The 24,417-nt window shown below is 38.3% G+C and overlaps 2 protein-coding genes across 8 annotated transcripts in view; both read left to right on the top strand.

Annotated features, from left to right (window-relative positions):
* Positions 1 to 22,349, top strand: part of LOC138746546 (uncharacterized) — a 24,747-nt gene extending 2,398 nt beyond the window's left edge. Inside the window, exons 2-16 of one of the 4 annotated variants that reach the window (XR_011347018.1) lie at positions 874 to 1,043; positions 2,964 to 3,131; positions 4,118 to 4,162; positions 4,974 to 5,043; positions 6,564 to 6,628; positions 7,645 to 7,687; positions 9,145 to 9,190; positions 10,642 to 10,776; positions 12,041 to 12,167; positions 14,455 to 14,579; positions 16,186 to 19,644; positions 20,776 to 20,834; positions 20,937 to 21,086; positions 21,394 to 21,594; positions 22,286 to 22,349. Coding sequence is in view for 1 of the 4 variants with exons in the window: in XM_069904816.1 (XP_069760917.1) it covers positions 874 to 1,043; positions 2,964 to 3,131; positions 4,118 to 4,162; positions 4,974 to 5,043; positions 6,564 to 6,628; positions 7,645 to 7,687; positions 9,145 to 9,190; positions 10,642 to 10,776; positions 12,041 to 12,167; positions 14,455 to 14,579; positions 16,186 to 17,767 (2,576 nt within the window). In the remaining 3 variants the exon portion in view is untranslated. Of the gene's footprint in view, positions 1 to 873; positions 1,044 to 2,963; positions 3,132 to 4,117; positions 4,163 to 4,973; positions 5,044 to 6,563; positions 6,629 to 7,644; positions 7,688 to 9,144; positions 9,191 to 10,641; positions 10,777 to 12,040; positions 12,168 to 14,454; positions 14,580 to 16,185; positions 20,414 to 20,775; positions 20,835 to 20,936; positions 21,178 to 21,393; positions 22,085 to 22,285 lie in introns of those variants that run through there. The other 3 variants (XR_011347016.1, XR_011347017.1, XM_069904816.1) reach the window with 3 other exon arrangements.
* Positions 22,350 to 22,815: 466 nt separating this feature from the next.
* The window catches only part of LOC138746547 (disintegrin and metalloproteinase domain-containing protein 11-like), a 113,846-nt gene continuing 112,244 nt past the window's right edge, over positions 22,816 to 24,417 (top strand). For all 4 annotated transcript variants that reach the window (XR_011347020.1, XM_069904817.1, XM_069904818.1 and 1 more), the window contains exons 1-3: positions 22,816 to 22,897; positions 23,196 to 23,362; positions 23,768 to 23,844. Coding sequence is in view for 3 of the 4 variants with exons in the window: in XM_069904817.1 (XP_069760918.1) it covers positions 22,840 to 22,897; positions 23,196 to 23,362; positions 23,768 to 23,844 (302 nt within the window). In the remaining variant the exon portion in view is untranslated. The remainder of the gene's footprint in view (positions 22,898 to 23,195; positions 23,363 to 23,767; positions 23,845 to 24,417) is intronic.

The following is a 24,417-nucleotide window of genomic DNA, read 5'->3' as shown; positions in this document are numbered from 1 at the left end:
ATCTGGAAATACAGATACGCAGTCGTTGGAAGAAAAAGTGACATTTCAGTGGTGCAGACAGATCTTATTCCTGGACTAGTTTATGGTAAAACACGGTTCCTGATCCTCGAGGTGCTGGACTTCAAGCTTCTGTAACTACTGCCTAAAGGTAGCGGTGGGAAGAGATTATGACCTGAGTTCTCATGATCCTTTCTGATGTTGATTCCCTTAACATCCAGATATCTATTGATCTGTTTTGGACAAGCCTACCTTAGAGGGGAGAGATATAAAAGTTCACCAAACCCTGAGTGAATCTTTAGTTCTTCAGGCAACCCCAGAGCAAGCATATACCTCTTGCAGTGACCTCTTCTGTGAAAGGATTAGTTGCATTCTGTTAAAAATGCAGTTGTCATATATCGTGACCTGATCTAGTCTGAGCTCCAGTGTGTAAGTTCAGGAACATTATTGAATGTGTTCTCAGGCAGTGATTTTTTTTTAAACCATAGATTTGTGGATGAGATTTGAAATTAGCATTGCTTTGTTGACATGTTAGAAATTATGCCAATTTGTTTTCCTGAAATTTTAATCCTTTGGATTCTGGCCATTTTGAACCTTTCGTAATATATACTCCAGGCTGGGTCCATGGGTAGTACGAACTCCAGTATGAACCAGTTGGTAGTTGGGTATAAAAATCAGTCCCGGAAAACCGGGCCATGGAGTTAATGTGTTTGTTGGTAGTCCCTGAAAACTGTTGACACAGAGTCCAAAGAGTTAAGCAACGATGATGTTACAACTGGATGAACTCAAATCGAGTTACCTCTGACATTTAATCACAATTAAAATTTAAAGTGATTTTACAAATCTCTGAACCTAAGAAAAATGTTATTTTAAAAGGAATTCTGCTCGGAGATTTGAAGCAGCAGAAGATGCCACGAAGGGGCTTAATGCAAGAATATGAAGATACCACTTTGAAAATTCAAATTTCCGGAAAGGCATTTTACTTAGATCTTCCAGATAATAAGAGCACAAAATTTTTAGAAGATGTTCTGAAAAAAATGGGAGGGGTATGTACAAAGGTGTATGTAACAGAACTTTGTTATTTAATGTTTTATCTTGTGTAATATTTTGATAAATTATCCAAGAGCAATGCAACTAGCTCGAGGATTTCATCACGCTTTTAAGAAATATGTTACAATATGAAACGCAAAATTACATTTGTGCAGTATAGATTTTGTGCACACTTTTGGTGAGAAAAGCACGTTGAAAAAGCCAAACACTTTGCAGAAATGTTTTAACATACATTTGCTGTTACTTTAAGTCATTTGGCAGGGTCACACAATACATAACAAAGCAAGAGAAGGACTAATGTCAAACTATTGCTGTGAAGAAAGATTGGAGGATCTAAAACTCTTGATCAATGCTGTTTTATAAATATGTCAAATAAGTTCAGAAGAATTGCAAATTTAGCTGAATGTGGGTTTAAAAAATATATAATTTTAAACCAAATTTAACAGCAGTCCAGCAAGTACTTAAACTGGTCATAGGAAATAGACGTGCAAGTAGCAAGTTATAGTTATGAAATCATTATTTACTGTGGTGGGGGGGGGGGGGGTGGCAGAGTTAGGTACAATCTTTCTGCATTGGTGAGCTGAATGTTCTCCTTCATTCATATTTAACTCCTAGTAAACAAATTACTTTATAAATGACATAAATAGATAGTTCATGGTTAATGTGATAATTGAGAGTAGAGTGTGATAAAGAGTGTGTGAGAGTAGAGGGTATAGCTATTCTGGAAGACTGAAGAATGGCAAAGATGTTAATTTGATTTAGCACATTAGATGTAAGTAAGTGTTTTTACTGGCAAGTCCATGATGTGGTTAGTTTCAACCTATCTGATCTCAGTAATACATTCAAGAATGAAATACAAATCAAATGATTCTCTTCAAGACCTGCTGAAGAAAGGATCATACCCGTTCTTGACTAAAATGTATTGCTACTCCTTCGTGGTCACGTCTGTTCCCACATGTCACCCACCACCCCCCCACACCAATCCTAGTGTCTCTTTTATCTGCCTTTCCACTTCACATACCATCTTTTGATCCATACACTATCACCTCTTGGCCTTCATCTCTGCTCCTGTTTTCTCTTCTTTTTCTCTTTCCTCTTCCTGCTTCAGTCTCTATAAAGTGCCCTAAAACAAAACATTGACTGATCATTTTTAACCATGGATGCTGTCTGACCTGCTGAGTCACCCTGGCTTCTCCTTGTTCCCTCATCTTGTTATTCCTTCCCCACAGCACCTTCAGTAGTTGCACTTCAGTGATTTACCAAGATTGTACCAGCAAATGTTTGTTTTGGCAGTAATATTGCAAAAAAATATGGCTTAGGATTTTCATTATTGCAGTTGCTATCTGAGAAAATATAAATTCACAATTTAGTCTATGACAACAAAAAAATGGAGTGGTGGTAAAAAGAAATGAATCATTTTGTTTTTTTTTGAAGAATAAAGATGAATTCAGATGGTCATAGCTGAATCTTTATCTTGCTATTTTTCTAGACTACGTGAGAGATTTTTTTTAAAACAATTTAAGATTTGATGTTGCAAAGAAAAGATTTTTGCATGACAGCAGATTTTTAAGTTTCTTGGTGAAATGAATATTCCATTTTGTACTAACTTCTGATTATGCTTTCTTTAAAATCAATTTTGGCTACATTCCATCCTCTACTTTGTTACAAGTTTTTTTTAAATTAAAAATTTTAAAGTTAGACAAATAGCACGGTAACAGGCTCTTTCGGCCCTCAAGACCATGCTGCCCAATTACGCCCGAATGACCTACAACCTGGTACGTTTTGAACTTGTCTGAACGTTATCCTGTTTTACTGGGAATTATGTTCAATGATGATCGTAATTGACATTTCGTACATAGTTATATTTTTGTAGTTTTTCTCTTCATGTTATGGCACATTTCTCTTTTGAATTTTAGAAAATCGAAAGCTTTCTCAGTAAAGAAGTGAGTTATTTGATTTCCAACCGCAAGGAGGCAGCACTTCGGAGTAAATCAGCCAACTCAGCTTCAGCTCCAACCTGGAAACATTTGAGAAATTGCCAAACTAATCCTTCTCATTCAATCAACTTCAGAAATGGTCAGATGGTACGTGGGTTAAAAGCGTAATTTCTATGGTACATGAATTAGAAATGTGAGATCTCTGCCTTCACTTGATTTAAAAAGATATTTTAAAACTGTATTTGTTATTTGAGCAACAGTTAAACAAGATCAGGAGAAATTAAATAATTTAACGTGTTTGCTCATAACACTTAAATCAGGATTATATTACCATCAATCCTGAACCCATCAAAATATTCATTCACCGTGTTAGATTTTGATCAGGAGGTGAATCTGTTTTCCCATCCTTTTACTTTCGTAACGTGAAGCTTAAATGTTACTGTTCTCGATTGTTGCAAAATGACATTACTTTTAAAATAAACTGCGTAAGGTTTATGTTGAGACTTTCTCGAAACTACATATGGCAACAACTCTGTTAATCTGCTAACAATTATTTGGAAATCCTGATAGTAAAACACGAAAGTCCACACACAGGAGGCGCCTGCCAACATAACTATCGCCCGAAACATTGGATATGTAACTTTATCTTTGCTCCATAAAGTGCACTGTTTGACCAGCTGAGTTTCTCCAGCATTGTTTTGCGTTCAGCATCTGATTCACTGATTGTCTGCTCTAACTTACAGGGCCACATTGGTCTCATGCTCCCTTTAAACTTACCAGATTTATTGGCACATTTATTATGCTACTGTGTAATATCTTTAAAGTGAAAGTAAATTAATTGTGTAGTGGAGTTGAATAATTGAGTATCATCAATAAAATGGAAAATCTGCCAATTTAGCATTGCCCCCAAGCATGCCAGATTATCAGAGAATTTGTGTCATGCTTTTGTGTTTTTTAAAATTATATTTAATGTAAAATTAGTAACTAATTTATTTTCTAGCAGTATAGCATAAAAGCTGGATTATAAGTGAAGTAATAGCAGCAAATTCTAACATCAGGCTATAATTATTTTCACACTTCTTTCTGAACGTTTACTGTAATGAAATGTGCTCTGATAAATCTTTCTGATTCAGGTCAGCAGAGGAAAGCGACTACTTGAAAAAGCGATCAAGAACAACGTAAGAAGCTATGAATTGTTTAATTCGTGTTTAATATATTTACCATTTCATTTACAGGGCTTAGTGGACAAATTCTGGCACTTGGCTACAAATATTGAGGATCTTAGTTTTAGTCTTTGGTCTGTTGGTGTAGTAGTTAATATCTTCTGTAGATACATTATATCTACAGATTATTGGAAATACTAGACAAATCAGGTAGCAATTGTAGAAAACAAAAAAAGAACGGCATTTCAGGATGATGGCTTTTTGATTGGAAATAGGAAAGATGTCAGAGCTAAGAATCGGAACTTGTTGTCTGAACAAGTCATGAAATTTGGTGCTTTCCAGCAGCGTCATAGAGCAGACATTCATTGGGGAAGAAAAATAAAAGGAAGGCCTATGATCAGCTGGATGGCAGAAAGAATGACAATGTAAGGTGGAATAGGTGGTAAAGCAGCCTTCCAGTTCAGGTTAATATGAGTTTATTGTCATAAACAACCGTACGATGTACAGATGTACCAAACATTTTACTTGCTGCAGCCAAACAGGTACAGAAGATGTGCCAACTACTAATGAGGCAATAATCATGATTTTTTTAAAAAAATTGATAATGAGATATTGGAAGGGATGGGACTTAACCCTTAAAAAGGTAGGCTTGATTTGGATCCATAGCAGTCTCCAATGCAGTTCTGTTAATTACTTGCTAGATTGTTGTGACAAGATATTATCAGTTTTGTCAGCATGCAGAGACTTTATTTGTGAGACCATGAATTTACAGAAGTTTGAAAACAACTGTTTTTGCTGTGATGACTTCAATTTTGTTTACTGACAGGAATGTGGAGCTGGTAACAGTACTTTGGCTAATGCACGCTCATGGGGAATGAAAATCCTCCATCTTGATGGTATCCTTTCTGATACTGCAATTGATTATTGCAGTGTGTGAGTTTTTCTCTGTTAGCTGTGTAATTAATCAACAGAATTAGTATTTGAAAACTAAAAATGATTCCAAATCCTACAATGTTGATAATGTAATGGCGTAAAGCCACCACTGTGTGGCAAAAGTTGCACGCCTAAATATAGGCAGTTAGAAAATTGTCGCGGGATAAACATTGTCAAAAATGAAACCGAAAATTGGAATAGTTACATCAGCCTTGTAACAAAAGTGGAATAGTTTTAGCTTTGCTGATATCATCAGCTCAGATTTTGTGGTCAAGGATGAAGCGATGTTGCTTATTGCTGACCACAGATGTCCCAAAATCTTGCAATCCGTGTAGTTCCTTTTTCAAAATGTTGTTTTTTATGAGATGTCAATCCTAGGAGATTATAGAACCCTGCACCATATGTTAAAATTATTTTTATAGCCATAATAAATTGTGGCGGAATAGTCCAAAAACGATCTTTTGTCTCATACAGCAAAGAAGAATATTTTGGGGGATTTTCTTTTACTGTGCAAATAATTCATATAAATACATGGACTTGTCAAAATGCTGATTCTGTTTATGCCGGAGAAAGGTTTGAAACAATCATCCCCGAAGTGAAGGATTCACCAGCAGCGCTTCCTGGTTGGAAATCAGAAATCGCTAACAGTTTAATTGTGATAGTTTCACTGTGTTTGCAACTGGAAATCAAAGGCATAACTTTTGTACAATGGCCTCAAATGGAAAACAAATATTTGTCTTAAGCCCTTGCTTCACCTAAACATAATCTTCCATCCCAATGTAAGATGCACATCTTTTGTGTATCAGTATGATTTCTGTTTCTTGTTCTTGGGACCGATGGATCTGACAAGGTCAACCTTTTTGCTCATCCCAGTTTGTCCTTGAAAGGATGGTAGTGATCTCTGTTCTTGAATGACTACAGTACCTGTGATGATGGAATTTTTAGTGCCGGTAGACAGGTAATTTAAGGATGGGAATTTGTGCCCGGGTATGACCCAGAGAAGTGTGGGTGAGAGTGGCAAGCACACCAGTTGCCTGATTCTCCTACGTGCCTGGATTGTAGGAATTCATGGTTCAGGGATTGCTTTGTCCAGTTGTAGAATTTTTATGAGTTCATATTTCTTATTTTCTTTCATAGTTCTTCGTATTTCTGTTTTAATCCAGGACTATCTCTCATATCTTTCCTATTCGATAAATAATTAATAGTTTTGCTTTCCAATACATTTCCACTTCTTGTAATTTCTCTCTGTCTTGAATCTATTTTCTGTCCAGTTATTTTTTTTTAAATAATCAACGGTTCTGTTATTTACGCTATATTTGCACAGTTCTCCCCTCCTCGTCCCTCATCACTTTGATCATTCTTGGCCGTTGCCACGACTGATCCACAACCTAATCAATCTCAACAATAACATTTTCACTCGTACTTCATTGAGAATCTTGTGTGTACCCCATTTAAAAATGCATTAACCTTAACTGCAATGAAGATCTATTGGCATATTTGGAAAAAAGAGGTGCTAGGAAATTGCTAAATGCCAATAGAAAGACTCTGGTAAGTTGTATTTTTTATCCTGATGTGCGATGAGGCTGTGGTTTAACTGATATGGACAAGCAATCAAGGATACTTCAACATAATCTAATTGACCTGTTATATCCTCTGCTATTTGTACTTCTCTGTGAAGTTTCAAAAAGAATATTCCAATGCATTGTCAACTGTGATTTAAGACTGGTTTTATTGGTGATGTGGAATATAGCTGTTCATTAGTACCGTTGTTATAGTGTATCTCTAAGTTATGAGATTCTGGGATGTTACATCATTAGAGCTGCACAAATATTAATTATACTGATTAAAAGTTTGCCTCTATTATTTGGTTACAAGAGCCCTACTTCTCCAAGTGATGTAACAACATAATTGTTTTCATTTTAAATTTAAAATTTTTAGACCTACAGCACGATAACAAGCCCTTTCGGTCCATGTGCCTGAGCTACCCTAAATGCACCCAATTAGCCTACAACCCCTAGTACGTTTTTTGAATGGTGGGAGGAAACCTGAGCACCTGGAGGAAACCCGCAGAAATTGGGGAGAATATACAAACTCTTTACACTCTGCACGGGATTCAAACCCTTGTCCTGATCCCTATCGCCATAACAACTACACTAACCATTGATTTAATTTAATAAACATTTAAAATTAAAACTTGAGAGCAAATAGTTTTGCTGTTGATGTTCACACTTTAACAACTTGAATGAATATAATCATTATTATTTAATGCATTTGCTTCAGCTCAGTTCAATGTTTATCTGTCCAAAGGTACAGTGTAATTAACACCATGCAATCAGTGAAATTGCAAAGAGAAAGATGAACATCAGTACAGTTATTAACATTAAGAGTTGTATTAAATCCATTGCTCCTGTTACAAATCTCTTGCTGCACTGAAAGCAAATATTTAAATCCACTAAGACCAATTTAATGCTCTCAACAATATCCATCAGAGTGCTGTATTTCAATGAGGCAATAATGTGTTTAAAATTTCATTGATCTCAACATATTTTTGGGATATTTTTCAGAACACTGGATGTTCAATTCCTTCCATTTACAAGAGTACTAAAGGTCAGTTATTATACAGATTACATTTTTTTATTGAAATTTTTATTGCTGGTAATCAAATAGTTTGTCAATTTAGTGACATGGACAGTATTGACTCCTTTGTTTTCTTTAGCAAGCAAAATGTGAAGTCATCCATTTTGTTGCACATCACAGAAAACCAGAGTATTAAAGAGTGATGGATAGTATTGAAGGGATTGGATAGTATTGATGTTCAAAGACCCCCTAATGTGCTCGCATACAAGTTTCTCTAAAGGCCTGTCTGGGGAGAAGGTATGTTAGTCTTTATTGTGAGAATATTTGATGTGCATGGGTAAGGAAATTATGTTGGGGCTTTGAAAAATCTGCACCTGAGGTTTTGTGCACAATTTTCGTCTCTTCACCTAAGAAAGAACATTTGGGCAGAGAAAGAGGGCAGCAAATATTTACTATTCAGGTTTCAACTTTTCTGCTATGTGCACCAAAGTGGATAACCTCCTATTTTTCTATTGTATATTATATCAGCCACTCATTCAGGTACTCTTGATCCTGAGGAGATTCACCAGGAACGGGATCCCCACAGCCAAACAACTGATAGAGTTTGTGCATGGGATGAATTAAGGAAAGATTGGAGAGTGCTATGTATCTTTTTCAAGAAGTGGAGGAGGTTAAGAGGTGACCTGGTTGAAGACTGTTAATATGGAGAGGCTGCAGGAAACCTTTCACTATATTAGAGATAGATAAAACTAAAGGATATAGATTTGGGGTAAGAGATTTAGAGGGTCTGTGAGGTGGTCTTTTTTCCATCCAGAGAGTGATGAGTACCTGAAATACACTGCCTGCCTAGCAGAGTTACTGAAAGGACCGAATTGCCTGAGCAAGGAAGACAAGGCCATGTGCTGGAAGATGGGATTAATACAGTTTAATCATGTGTTCGTGTGAACATGGTGGGCTGAGAGGCCTGTGTTCTTGTATAAATCCATGACTATTCCCCTTGAATCCTCTTTAAATCCTCTTCCATACTCACAATATCATCTCATTAAGGGTCATCAGAAAACCTTGACATTTCTTCCCCTCAGGCCAAATAACCGATATAGTTGGTACATAGTACTCTGAGTCGAAGTACTCATCATTTGGATACCCCTCTCAACACAGCCCTTTGGGCTCCATGCCCCTATTTTCATGGGCTGCCAACAAGTGCATATACTCCATGTCCCTATTTTCTAGGACTAGTTTTATACCCAACCACCAGCTGGTTCATACTGATTTTTGAACCTTTCATACTTTATCCATGGTCCCAGAGTTTATTATTTATTATGAAAGGTTAAAAGTGGCTGGAGTCACTTTTAAATTCATCAACAGTGAATCACAGTTCTCTTGGTTTGGAATTGATTCTACGAATTAGAGAAAAATCCATTGTTAATGTTGTAACCTTTAAATGTTCTGTATATTGCTTGATTCTCTATTATTCTTTAATTGTGCAGTGGGGAAACTAAAACCGCCTTTTCTTAAAATTGAAGATTCCAGTCGGTAAGTCAGCTTTTATCTTCAAACTGGGACTGTGGCATGATTTGTAAAAATTTGTTTAGATCTTGAATATTGAACATTTGGGCTTTCAGAATTGTCAGAATGTGATCAGATGATCTGGTATCGTGAATGTAATATCCATATATAGAAATATTTCATATCGGAATATTTCACTGAACATTTATCATTGCTTTTTGCTATGATAACAACAGTTATAGAATTACACATTATAGAAACGGGCCTTTCAGCCAACTGAGTTCATATCAATCATCAAACACTCGTGTAGACCAATTCCATTTTATATTCTCCATATTCCCATCAGATTCTACCATTCCTTTAAACACAAGGGGTACCATATATGATGACTTAAAAGGAACCCCCCCCACCCTATTAAGAATTTATTTTAGCGTATTTATTGAAAAATGTTACAGTATAGCAGAAAAAAAAACATGGACCAAACATGCAACTCGGACAACAGCAAAAGTCTTTTTAATAATAAATAATTTACACTTTTTTAGCAGTCTCCAGCTGTGGTTCTTGCTTTCTCCATTCTTGTATCATTTTTCTTGCCCCCAAAACTCTCACTGCCATTCTTTTACCATGCTCCTTAGTACTGTGTGCCACTTTTAGTTTGTATCCAATAGTATAGCTTTCAGCCACTTTCCTCCTGTAGCCGTCTAGAGGGGACAATCTTCCATTGTTACCACTGTGCATTTGTATTTCCGTTGGTGTTAGTTGTTGTGATGTTGCTCGTTGTACTAAGATGCTCTTATTGTGATAAACACCAAATACCCAAAATGACAGCACCCCGTGAGCATGACTAGGAGTTTTCAGTACGACATGATAGATGACAGGGATCCCAAATGAAGATGTTCATCTCAGAACATCCAGCTTTAATTTTTACGATAATTCCTTTATTTAATTAAGGTACCCGTAGTAGTAATAATAAAAATAAAAATGATGATTATATTTGAGTAAATAATATTACAGTATTATGGAGTTGGGCGAGGTACAAGTACTGGTAGACTACAGCTTCTGAGTGAACATTAAGCTACCAGATAGATCTCAACTTCGCAAATGAGAACCAGGAATATTTTTAAGCCATTTTTGGGGGGGGGGGGGGGGGTGGGGGGGGAAATGGGTCTTGTATGCCATCAAATATGGTAATTTGCAGTGGCCTATTCACCTACCTATCTGCACAAATCTGGGGTATGAGAGGAAACCCTGGCAGTGAGAATATTAAAACTATTCACAGTACCAGATGTCAGGATTGAAACTGGGTCATTGGAGTTGAGAGGGACCAACTCTGTATACTGTACTACCCAATTAGTTGATCACTGAATGAAGAAACATTAAATGCATAAAGTTCAGATATTCTCTGCAAAATCAGTGTAAAATTTTGCAGCTTAAACGACAACATTTTTAAAAAAATTTTGCAAATTATGTGTATACAGGAATTTTAAACCCCTTTACCACCAGTTTGTCAACTATCCTGAACTGAACTACAAATCACATAAAAGATTTAGTGCATTTGAACATCTGAAGATATTGAGAAGTGCATCTCAGGAGGAAGAAAAGAACAGATTTGGGTAAAATGTTTTATGGAAATTACTATGATTTTGTATGAACCTTTTTGTTTTGAACATTAACTCAAGGCATTTATTTTACTTATGGGATCTTTTTGGATCAGTATTTATTGTCCATTTCCAACTGATGTTGAGATTGTGATGCGCTTTTTAATGAACTACTGCATCTTTTGTGGTTAAGGTACGCTCACAAGAGTTAAACAAGAAACTGCAAATACTGGGCTTGCGTGCAAATGAGCTGGAGAAACTCAGCATCCATAGAAAGTAAAGGGTAATGAACAGTCCTTCATGTATACCCGACGAAGGGTCCAGGCCCGAAACATTGGTCACCTTTTGTTTCCTGTGCCTGCTGCATGACCTCCTGAGTTCCTCTCGCACGTTTGTGTCCTGCAAGGTATTCTCACAGTGCTATTTGGTAGGAAGTTTCAAAATTACTTCCCAATGATAGCAAAGGAATGTTAATACATTTCCAGGTCAGGATGGTGGGTGACTTGGAGGGAGTTTGCAGCTGATGGCGATCCCATGAGCTTCCACTCTTTGTCCTCTGAGGCAAAGGTTGCTTAATGGGGAGAGGACATCAGAGTCAACTTGACAAATTGCTGCAGTGCATTCTGTGAATAGAGCACACCGCAGGTACCAGTGAGTTGTTATGAATGGAATGCCAGTTTAGTACACTGCTCTGTCCTGGATTGTGTCGAGCTGCTTGAGTGTCATGGCAGCTGTACTCCTCCTGGTAATGGATGACTTGTAAATAGAGGGCAATGAGGAGATGAGTCATTCATCACAAGATAGCCATCCTCTGACCTCCTTTTCCTGCTCGTGTGTGTGACAGATGCATTTAAATTTTTAATCAATTATCCATGATGATGTGGAATTCTGTCATTATAGTGCCTTTGAATTTTTGATTGCGGTTTTTATTGAGTGATTAATTCAAAAATAAGAGCATTGAAAACTTAAGTTAATATAAGGTGTCATTAAAGTTTCAGTCATCTCACATTTGTATTTTAATGCAGGTCATTTGGGGCTGTTAGATTTAACTATATAGCACTTTACTGTTTCCACTGCCATCAGAATAATGACCTTTTGAGGAGTTATTGGAAGGATTCCTGAAGTATTTAACGATTGTGATAGATGTTGACATGTTGTTTTCAGAATATTTTTCTCATTTGTTTGTGAGATGTTTTCCCAGTCCTAGTGCCTCAAGGTGTCTGTGAAGTCATCATTTTGTAAATGTGTAAATGACAAATGCATTCTTTCCGTTGAACAGGGTCTGTAGAATGACTGATAGTGAGGGGGATGTAGAAACCCTCACAAAACCAGCAGAATTACATGTAGAAAGAAGACGACATCGCTTCTGTGAATGTTGCCATGAGAAATTTTATGATCTTTTTACAGTAAGTGTATAATGTTTTAGAATAGAACTTTAAAAAGTAGCCATGTTCCTGTTGATTATACATTTGACATTATGTTCCTTTTGTAATGAACTGTTAGAGTTTTTGTAAAGACATCATTCATTGTACAGTTTGTCAGGTTCCATAAGCACATTCGTAAATAATGTTTTCTTTAGATCAATATTTGGAATTTCTCTTTAATGCTAGGCCTAGTTGGGGGAAAATATGTACATCTATCACTTAAATGAAAGGAATTTTCTTGTTGTTGCTGTAGAAATTGTGTTTAGCAAAAATGCCATTTTTTACCCAAATAGAGATTTTGGAGTTGTGTCTCTGCCAATGGTAAATAGATTTCCTATAATTCACTGCACAACTCTTTCTGCTTCTATCGAGCTTTTGCATCCGAACTGGTCTACTATGCTCCCATTTAGACAGCAAATAACCAGCTTAATGATCCATCAGTTGACATTGTTGTACTGAGGTAAACTGTTGTTAATCCAAAATATCATGAACTCCTGTTGCTGTGCTGTATGTCTAAATTTAATAAATGCAATCCGAAAACTAGGAGTAGCCCACTTGCTATTGCCTCTATGGGCTTTTTTGTACTGCCTCCACTTCTTGCCCACCTGTTCGGTGTCCATCACTTGTAGGACAAAAACTAGGTCTCCGCATATGTTTTTTGAAGCTACTTCAGGACGCACAAGCTTAATTGGAAGCGATTCATGCACCTGTGGTGATTTGCTGTTGAAAACAAATCTTGTACGTATTTATCGGAACTTCAAAAAGACATTCCGCCCAGATTGTATCTTTTTGCTGAAAGTCAGATCATTTTGGTTAGTCATTAGCCGGAGTCGCAGGGGCATTTGGAAAGTATGTCCATATTAGCCTGAACTTCACCCTACTTTGCTGTTTAGATTCAACTTCTAAACATATAAACTACTGCACATGTTTTAGCTCATCTACACAAGCCTCATTGCTGTCCTGGACATCGTGAGATGGTAAAAGCCAAATCATCATGTTCTTACGTAATTTTTCTTGAGAATTAAGCCAACAAAATTAAGGAAGTCTGAAAGATATTTTCAGAGATGAATCACAAGTTGTTGGGATTGTAATGCATGAGCCAAGAAAAATGAATGGTAGCTGTGATTATACTTTTAGCTGTTCTCTACTTAAATGTTCAAATATAAATGGACTTGGTAAATTATTTTACAACAGAGACATTAAAATTAGAAAAATCCAGTAGGTTGGATCTTGAGAGCTCTGGAAGTAAGTCTGGACCTTCTGCACTTGGCATCATACGTACAGAAGCCTCCCATTGATTGACCAACACAGAATACCTCGTTAATGGGCTCAAGCACAAAACGTTGGTTATGTATCTTCATCTTTGGTACATAAAGTACGCTGTTTGACCTGCTGGTTTTCTCCATCATTGTGTTTATACCTCATTTTGCTGAGATTCCCACTGTTTAAACCAGGGAATCTCCTCACATCAGGGCAGCAGAGTTAGCATAGCGGTTTATGCAACTCTACTTGGGTTCGAGCCTGTCACTGAGTGAAAGTAGTTTGTCCGTTCTCCTTGTAACCACATGGGTTTCCTCTGGGTGCTCCACTTTCCTCCCACATTCCAAAGACATACAGAGTTGTAGGTTAATTAATTAAAATGGGTTTGTGGCCAAAAGGACCTGTTACTGTACTCTTATCTAAATTTTAAACATCCTGGATCACATTCATTCTGAAGGATTATTAGACATGCAATGATTTCAGTAGGGACTGTAGGACTGCTCTTACAAGAAAAGTTTTTTAAAAAAAATTACTTTGGATTAACTTGGTTTTTTAAACCTATTTTTTTCATAATCTTTAAAATTGTTTACATTAGTAACTTAATTTCTAATAGTTTTTATAAGTCTGTGAATGCTAGTCATTTAACAGTTATCTCAAGAACTTCATAGCTTTGACAGCCAACAAAACTAGGTCAGTGCTGTTCCAGCTATTAAAGCTTTCTGAATAGAGATTTCATATTCCAACATCATTCACCGTGAGGGCCTCTTGACCAGAGACTGGATTACTCCAAGGCAGAGATGCAAGTCCTCAACATGTGCATCCAATGAGTATAGGCACATGGTAAAGACACAGACAGCAGACTCTTTAGTCTGTGGCATTATTTAGTTAATCCGTTGGTACCAACTAAAAATCACATTAATACATTAATTGAAACTTTGTTGGGATCTTCATGAATTGTAGGATAACTTTGAGATGACGAAGTGTTTAATTTCCCCTTTTTTTATTGCAGCATCTTCATTCAAAGCGGCATCAGGATTTCGCCATTAACCCCTCTCACTTCACTGCCCTCGATAAAATTATGTCTCAATTAGAAAATGAGTTTGTTGAGTGCCAAAGCAATGGGATCTTGAAGCGGTAAAAGTCTTCTGATACATTTATTGCTTTTAGAATATTTTTGTCAAAAGCATACACTGTCCTTCAAAATATTCTTGCAGTACATTAAACAGAAGCCCCCCCCCCACATCATTCACTGAAATATACGCTTTGTTTCTTTGCCTTATTTATAAAATACAGCTCCTACTGTTAAACCTTCAAAGGTAGGAAACAAGATTCTGGAGTTAATTTAATATTTTGTATAGAGTGATTAATATTTCTGCCATAACCATAAAAGATTCTTAAATATATACTTTGGCCAACCTTAAATTATTAATGTTATATTGACTTTTTGTAGGCATTAATAAAATCATGGGGGCAATAATGAGGTAAACAGTTGCAGTCGCTTTTCCAAGGTAGGGGAATTTAAAACTAGAGGGCATAGATTTATGGTGAGGGAGACAGATTTAAAGGTGTTGCCAAGGGGCACTTTCTCCAGATGGAAAGGGTGGTGGGTATGTGGAACGAGCAGCCAGAGGAGGTATAGAGGCGAGGACAATGGTAAAGTTTGGAAGACATTTAGAAAGGAAGATGGATCGCAAAGGTTTAAGAGAGATATAAGCGAAACACAGGCAAATGACCTTAGATTTGTCAGTTGGACTGAAAGACCTGTTTCATGCTCTCGAGCTCTTGTGTTTATAGTTCCAAAGTATGACCCGCAATAAGTAGGCTACAATTTAAAGGACGCAAATAGGGAATTGTGAGAAACAGAGCTATACTCTAAATTCTGCTGGAAAGAAAGGGCAGCTTTGATTAACAATGATTGGGAGGATGATGGCTTGAAAACAAAGGACAGGGAAAAAGATGATTAGAGTTCCTGAATCACATGAAGATAAATGCAGTTACAGAGATTTGTGGGGCTGAACAATGTATTCTGTGCTGTAATATACATGTATTTCTATGAGAGGACTTAAAATTTCTAATCTTAAAGCCAAATTAAGGACAGTAGCCAAGTGCTTTTTAATTACTACTATTTTTTAAACTCAACACTAAAAGTCTGAAATACTTTAATTACTCAGTTTGGACCCTGATGTCCTTTCCTTGACACGTGGCAAGATCATCTTGTATATACCTTTTGACAACTGTACGACTTTGAACTGCTGTGACTGTTCCATGAAGCAGAGTGGTCTGTGAATGGACTAGGCTCAGGAGGCTGAATTAAGCCCCTTTCCCACAAACCATCCTCATCCTTTTCTGATAGTTCGTGCTGTCAAACACCATTTCCACTGTTGATAATCTTTTGAATAATTTAAAATAATAAATACAAATAAAAAAAATAAACATTCAGAAGAATGTGGCTGCATTAGATATGTTATCTGTGGCTAACACAAATCTAAAGGGCCAGATACAGTGCTCCCCACATTGAGTGCTTTTGCATTAACGTGCACACCTGGACAGGTCCCTGCTAACAGTTCTTCACAAGGATCCCAGGTGGATGTCAGTGCAATCTTGATCTAATTTGTTTTCATAGCTCAGAAAATTTATCATTTTCTCTCTTCAATTTTTATAATTTAAAAAAAATGGAAAGATTCCAGTTCTATTTGAATTTTTCTTGACATTTTACTTATTTTTGATGCTTTTCATTCAGATCCGCCAAGACCACTTCAAGTCCTGGGATTTCACTATCCAAGGAGTATGTGGACTCGTTGCAGGTTGTTAATAATCTTGCTCATGGGGATGAAAAACAAGCTCATTCTGTGGCTGAAAGTCAAGTGATGATTTTTTCTTTAAAACATCTGGAACCAGTTGAAAAGATTGGAGTGAATTCAAAGCTGCATCACGTGACACTTGACAAAATGAAGGCAGAGCCAAACCTAGAAGCATTGAAACATAATCTCATTCAGCTGGATCACAACCTGGCATCTATAAGTTCTGCAAATAGAATAGATGTGTGTTCTAAGCATAAATTATTGGATTTCAGTACAGCGGAGAAAGCAGCATGCCAGAGATTAAATACTTGTACGCAGGAAGTTTCACCTGATGCTAACAAAGAAGGAATTGTGGAAATCTTCCATCAAGAAAAACAAGCACATATGAGCTCTGCTTCTGAACAAACTTTAAGTTATATGAATGCTTTCCCTCAATTCCAGAAGGTTGATTGTGATGCATTGATAATTGATAATAAATGCAGTTTCAAAAAACGCAAGCGCTCCGATGATGCGAGTTCACAAAATGAGAGGAGGCCAAGAGCCAAGATGGATGATGCGGGTGATTATTTTACTTTCTTTAAAGGTAACAATTCTCCTGCTGAGAATTTTGGTGAATATATTTCCCAACCACATACAGAACTATTTTATTTATCAGATCAGGACAAAAGTTTGGCTTCTACTTGTTTGGAACAAAAAATATTTTCTGTTCCAGATTCCATGAAATTCTCCATTGGGGAGCATTTTGACTTGTCATCTCACCTTTACTTGGACAAATCTTTGAATATTAAAGAAGGTCTGGAAAACTTGCAAAGTAAGAATGATTGTAGAAACTTGGTGAATCCTCCAAGACTTGTTTGGAATTGTGAGGAGAAACCAAACTATTTACCAAAAACTACAACTGCAGATAATCAAGAAGTAAGTGAAGAAATTCAAATGAATGAAACTGCTTTGATTCAGAACGAGCAACTGGAAATGACTATAAACAGTGCAAGAATTGAGGCGAGTAGAGGGCTACTGTCACCTGCTCCCAACACAGAAGATTTTGCATCTCAAAGCAATAAAGTAGTCCTTAATGAAATTGTGCTTACGGATGAAGCAAAACTTCAAAACGCAAATGAGGAAATTAATCTTGGAACAGAGGCAGCAAACTCTGCAACACAGCTTACTACCAATAACACCAAAAGATCTCTCGGATATGACCCATCTCAATATTCAAAAATTGATTCTCAAACAGATGTAAATGGATGTAAAAATTCTGTCAACTTCTCCCATCTTGCCTTTAAAAATTATACATTACAAACGGACACATTTTCATCAGAATCTGAGTGGGATATTCAGTTACCTGCACAATATGACATCATGCAAATCGTTACCAAAGACCAAACCGTTGACGTAGAACTCTTGAGAAAGACGTGTGTCAATATGGAAGATGCAGAGTATGAGACCCAGTTGTACTCTGTTTTAAAAGACAAATCTGAAGTAGATTGGATCAACAAAGAAGGGCACAATCAAATGAGCTGACACAAAGATCGCGTTGTTTTAAGACCTATTTGGATGATGCACTTATTACTGATGTTACCAAAGATATTTGAAAGTGTCTATTGGTTCTTTCATTGTACTTTGTTGATTCTTTCATTTTCTGAGAACAACTTACAAAAGCTATTGGTATTAGTTGTCCCAGAATAATACACTAATCCCAATATTGAATTTCTGCTTCAATTTCATCTAATAATTGGAATTCAGTTGAGTAAATTAAATTTGTCCGTCTACAATTGCTTACAAGCAGACAAACTCTCAAAAGGAAATGTTTGCTCTTTAACAATATTCTGCATTCTTCTTTTTTTCCCCCTTTTCTTTCCCACCTACTGTGGTTTTCATTGTATTGCTTAATATGTGGAAAGTTAACTCTATGGGTTCTTGAGGGTTAGCAGATGAAGTTCCATATTAGAGATAACTTCAGTTTGTTACAGAGTGATAAGGATGTAGACTCACACCCAAAGTTTGATGTAGGATCTATTTTTTGGATGGTGTGAAGCAGAATACAGCGACTGCCTCCATCTCTCCTCCACTCCTCTACTGCAATGAAAATCTTGCCCTTTAATTCTTGTCCATACCTTTACCAAAATTTAAAATGGAACTGATGCAATTTTTTTTTTAGCACGCATCTTGGCTATCTAAGAATATACCGGATTTTAATATTCATAATTATCTTCAGAAGTAACTCCTTCTCAAATAGCTGACAAGTAAATATCCATATACAGAGTTACAATGAGAGAGAGAGAGAATGATTAAAAATCAGATTTATTGTGAAGAAAGTTGATTGCAGAATTTTAGAACAGCAGTGTGGACTGTGAACGGCAGATTAGTTTTTTTTTCAAAGCTCGTTCATATATTTGAATCTAGGGGTTCACCCTTTTTCAGCGAATTCTGCAATGTACAGCCTTAAAATTCATGTGCTGAAGGAATTCCTGGCTTTCACGGATTACCATTGATTTGCATTCTGGCAATTTTCTATTCCGAGGGGCTATTTAGGGATTTGAATATTAATCATTCTAATATCAAACTAGGGTTAAATTCTCTCTTGTTAATTAATTCATAGTGGAAGTACACATGGGGAAAATTCATTACAATACTGAAAAATAGGAGATGATGGATTTTTAATTTATTCTGCCCCATAATGCTGGTAGTTTCAGGCTTCCACTCAGTCAGAGGTCACGAGCAATTGTGATGCAAATAACCATCTCTTTTAACCATACAGAAGTTGAAATAATTTTATTCTGGGTGCTTTGGCTTGGACACCATATTTTTTTAAAAAGAATAGATTTTGAAACTTTCTATTTGAGGGAAAAGGCAGATTTTTTTGGGGAGGGGTGGGGAGAGATGGGGAAAAATAAGTCTGAATTGGTACAACCAGTCAGATTTATAAACATATATTTCATTAGGAATACTTACTGGTACTTCTTCCCTCCCCATTTTATTAAAAACCCATGTTCCCTTGCTACACTGTAACTATTTTCTAGTTTATAAAATCTTGACAACCACACAGTTAAACAAAAACTTTGTCTGCCCTTTCTATTGAAAGATAAAAATTGTATTAGTGAGCACATTCCAGCAACTATTGATTTTAAACTTAAATAGCTGCCTTTCATTTTTGAAAAAGCAACGATAAGTAAATTCACTATTTTGATTCTAATTCTGCAAATGTAGCATTTTCAGTGTTGGGATTTACACTAAATGTTGTCTTTGTAATTCCTTGTCCTACTTTCCAAGGGAACGAGTGATGTGGAGATAAATGCAGTAGACGTTCCTCTGTATTGATTGGCTAACATTCCATTGGACAGTACGAGATCGAAGAACAATGCACCAGATGACATTATCGTCAGCCAAGATTTTAATATGTAAAGTATTTGTCACCATGGCTGAAAACAAAATAGACTTGATCTTTGGAAGACAAAATATCTTGTAGTGAGCAAGTTATATATATGTTTACTGTGCAGAGTATAAAATTGTTTTCCTGATCTAATTATTATCAAGTGATCTCTTGGCAATCTACACAAATGTATAGTTTCAATCCTAGAAATCATTGAATAAATGTCAAAATAAAACTCTTTGAATCTTATCACTTCAAAAAGGAACTTTAAATACTGATATGTTGATTCTGAGATTCACAACTTGATATATCAATTATTTATTGAATCTAGAGCAGTGGTTCTCAACCTTTATTGCCCACTCACATATCACCAGAAGTCTTCTTTCTTTGGCTTGGCTTCGCGGACGAAGATTTATGGAGGGGGTAATCCCTTATTAACCACAGAGCACCTATGGGATCCCTCAGTGTTGTGTGGCTAGTAAGGGATTACTTCAGGTAGTATGTGAGTGTGGAAAAGAAAGTTTGAGAGCCACGGAGCTTCCAATGAAGTTCATTTTGTATTCTGCTTCTGATGTTTAATTGAAAGAAATGTTTGCGTGCAGAATGCAAGTATTTTAAAAAAATATTGGGAAACCTAAATTGCTGTTTATATTTGAATATACTTGTATATGAAACAAAAATGTAAACAGGAATGAAAATAATGTTTTTTTTAAGGGATTGGGGTACAAGAATAGGACATTTGGAGCAAAAAGTAAATTGCTGGAAGAACTCGGCAAGTTGATTAGCTGTAGAGGGAAAGGAATGGTTGAATGTTTTGGGTTGAGATCCTGCATCAGGACTGAGAGTGTCAAGGGGAGATAGCCAGAACAAATGTGAGAGGGGCGGGTGAGACAGGATGGTAGGTAATACTGTAGGTAGAACTGAATACAAAGGGGGTAAATGGGGAGTGGAGAGGAAATGAGAACCGAGGGAGGAGAAAGACAGCTGAATAGATACATGGGTGGTGGGCAGATGGAGCCAGCTGGGGAGTAAAGGGAGGGAGTAGAGACAAGGGAGGGATTGGAAAGAACTGGGGATGGGGAGGATGCATGGAAAAGGGGTCTGATACCATATTTAAATGATTTATCTCTGTATCTTGATTTATGTTCTGTTACTGCAGTATTTCAGACTGGGCTTTTCACACCATTGCAGTTGAGTATATGAAATATAGTCTCAAAGGTGAGCCTTCTGCCAGTATATTTTGTTTTAAAAGTATTTTTTTGTCTGTGTGGTGGAAATGAAAACAGCTATTTATTTCTGGCCCATATTGCTTGGATTTAGAATGAAGTGAAACAAGAATGTCTGCAGATGCTGCGATTACAGTAAAAACACAGAAATGCTGGAGGAACTCAGCACGTCTCGCAGTGTCCTTTGGAGATATAACCGACGCTTCGGCCCTGAGCCCTTCTTCAAGGAACGAGTTAAAAGCAGGCAGGTGTCTGAATTTAAAGAAAGGGAGAGGAGTACAAACCAACAGAATAAAGGTGTTTGAATGTGGAGAGGAGGCCAGGAGAGAGAAACGGTGAGAATGAAGCTGTGTGTCATCCATTTTAAATTTTATCTTCACTAGGATGATCCACAGGCAAAACAGCCTGCTTTTTCTAAATGCAACCAATTCAATTGCTAAATTTAAAATATTGAACTCTTGCATCTTGTCTTCAGTTTGTTAGCATCCTTCATTTCACTTGATTGATGAAGGGCTCCAGCCTAAAACGCTGCCCATTCTTTTCTCCCACAGACCCTACTCAGCTGCTGTTCCCCCAATGGGGTGGTTGTAGCTCTGAATTCCACCCACCTGTGTATCTCCGGTCTGCTTCGTTTCAGGGTCACTTATGGGGCCCGTGCCAATGTCTTCACTGGACTTGGGGTTGCCGCCTATTTCTACTCTACTGTTTCAAATTTTTTTTTCGGAGAAACCATGTTACGGACAGACAAGAAGGTAGCACTCATATGATTGGAGGGACAGAGGGGCCTTGGGGTCCAAATCCACACATCTCTCAAAGTGGCTGCAGAGATCAATGAGATGGTTAAGAAGATCTGTTGGGAGGTTGGGCTTCATAAATAGGGGGATTGAATTCAAGAATAGAGAGGTCATGTTGCAACTGTACAAATCTCTGGTGAGACCACACTTAGAGTATTGTGTTCAATTCTGGTCACTTTATTGCTGGAAGGATGTGGAGAGGGTGCAGAGGAAATTTGCCAGGATATTGCTTGGAAAATAGAGTCTTCAGAGGCAAGGTTAATAGAGCTCGGACTTTACTCCTTGGAGTGTAGAAGGATCAGAGGAGATGTAATAGAGGTCTTACAAGAATATGAGAGGCATAGATAGGGTGATCAGCCAACCTCTGTTTCCCAGGGCAGGAATAGCAAACACCAGGGGGACAAAGTGAAGGGAGGGATGCTTAAGGGAGACATCAGGGATCATTCTTTTCAGTGATTTGTGGGTGCCTGGAATGCCTTGCTTGGGGGGAGGGGGGGGGGGAGGCTGAAACATCAGGGACCCTTAGACAGACCCGTGGATGGAAGAAAAATAGAGAATTACAGGGTCGGGAGGGCTTTGTCCTTTTAGAAATGGATAGGTCGGCACAACATCAGGGCTCTGTATCCTAATGGGTCATTCGGTATTTTAGTTGGCGACTAACCCCCTCCACAAATCTTCGTCCACGAAGCCAAGCCAAAGAAGAAGAATACCCAATTCGGAATGGATTTGAACAAATAGAGATGAGAGCGTGTGCATATTTTTTTTGACACAAGGAAGGCCCTTTGAAGGTGTTGGGATGATGACTGCATTCAGTCCAATTGTTTACCAAGTCAGCTCCAGGGATAAGGACTCGATTTCCCTCAATCTGCAGGGCACCACTTTAGCGGAAAGAGCTTGCCTGACTCGTGCATTTGGATGGAAACGAAGTGTAAAATTTAAATCCGAGGAGGAGGAGGAGGAGGATACAGGGACGTAGGCTGGGTTTGGCCAGTCTGCTGCATTGGGCGAGGATGCTGGCCGGTGCCACTGCCTGGGAGGGGAATGGGGAAGAATCCCACGCTCGTTTCACGCTGATGGCAGAGAGTGCGGGACCGTGAGGGGCAGGTCGCAGCCTCTCGGCCCCTCCTCGTCTCTTGGAGAGGGGTCAATGAAGGGGTCCGCCGGCCCGCACTGAGCTTCTCCAGGTGCGCAAGAGACGAGACCATGGGTCCAGCCCGGACTTGGCTTTTCGTGGCATTCCTCGACCTCCTTGATCCTGCAGGTAAAGCCCGTGCACTTGAGATGCGCCGCTTTCCAAATGAATGCCCCTTCCCCCCCCCTCCCCTTCTTGGACCTCCTCGGGGTTTGGGCGAGATGGGGCTTCCCCTGGCGTCTTGCAACCTGCAGTCCCCCCCCCCCCCCATCACGTTGAACGCTGCACCAACACCCAGTCTGCGGGGTCGAGCCCACCCGCCGACGTCGCTTTTCTGGCCGGGAAAGGCAAACTCGATCTTAAATCAGGGACCCGCGGTTAACTTGTCACTGTTTCCCCCCCCCCCCCCAACCCCTTCCCTCCATAGGGCTGACTCAAGGCGAGCTGTTGGCGGAGACGGTGTGGAACGAACGGCGCATCACCAGCTCCTTCTTGCAGGGAGCCACCAAGCCCCAGCGATTGATGCACAACGCTGGTTCGGCCACCGAAACCCAACACGGGCAGCTGAAAACCAGAACCCGGAATCACAGCAGTGTAGGTGTTTCTTTCTCAGTAAAAACCAGGCAGCTCCCCCTGATGATGTTGCTCCAAGAGTTGCTTTGCAAAAGGGGGGAAAACTGAATCCCTGTTCCTCGCTGCTTGCTGTGTGTGAGGTGCATAAACTGGTTCTCAACCCCCCCCCACATACCACCTGAAGTCCTCTTTCACTAACCATCAGAGCCCCCCCCCCCCACTCACATAGTCCCTTAATCACTAGAATAGAAATCTATTTAGTTAGAGTTCAGATTCTGAGCACACAAAATTAGTAATACCCTTTTTTTTTAAAAAAAAGGTGTGCCTGTATTACGCAGAATCTGTTGGTAGCTTTTTAGATCTATTCCAGCTGCTTTGAACTTTTAAAACCGACATTTCTTGACAGCTGCACATTTTGTTTCATAGCCTATTCATCTGGCCCACGCAAGTTTCCAGATCGATGTGTTTGGTTCATCCTTCATTTTGGACCTGGACCTGAACCAGTGAGTATTCTATCCAGTCACACACACACAGAAATGCCGGAGGAACTCAGCAGGCCTCTCATCCTCCATAGGAGGTGAAGATGTGTAACTGACGCTTCGGGCTCAAGGTGGCGCGAAGAAGGGCTCGGGCCCCAAAACGTCGGTTATACGTCTTGACCTCCTACGGAGGATGCAAGGCTGGCTGCGTTCCTCCGGCATTCCAGTATTTTTAGTACAATTACAGCGACTGCAGACTTCCATGTTTCACAATACTTTATCCAGAAGCAGGTCAGAGTTAGATAAGGATGATTTCAAAAAGCAGAAGTGAAATAAATGATAGTTCTTTCATTTTAATAAATGTAATGAATCTCACCAGTAATATCAGAAGTTTGCACTCCTACAAATGTGGATAAACTGGGAAGACAGCCAACAAACCTCAATGCAAATTCAGTGTCCCTAATTGATCTAATATTCTGATTTCATCTGGTTGTTTCATAGCATGTTATTTATGACAGTTGTTCAAAATGAAGCTAACTGTTGGGGAGCTGAAGTATAATGACTGCCAAGCACTTACATAATATTGGTTGACCCAAA

This window comes from Narcine bancroftii, chromosome 12 (genome assembly GCF_036971445.1).
Source record: "Narcine bancroftii isolate sNarBan1 chromosome 12, sNarBan1.hap1, whole genome shotgun sequence".
Classification (NCBI taxonomy): Eukaryota; Metazoa; Chordata; class Chondrichthyes; order Torpediniformes; family Narcinidae; genus Narcine; species Narcine bancroftii.
The sequence above is the reverse complement of the archived record's forward strand: the minus strand, read 5'-3'. Positions and strand labels throughout refer to the sequence as shown.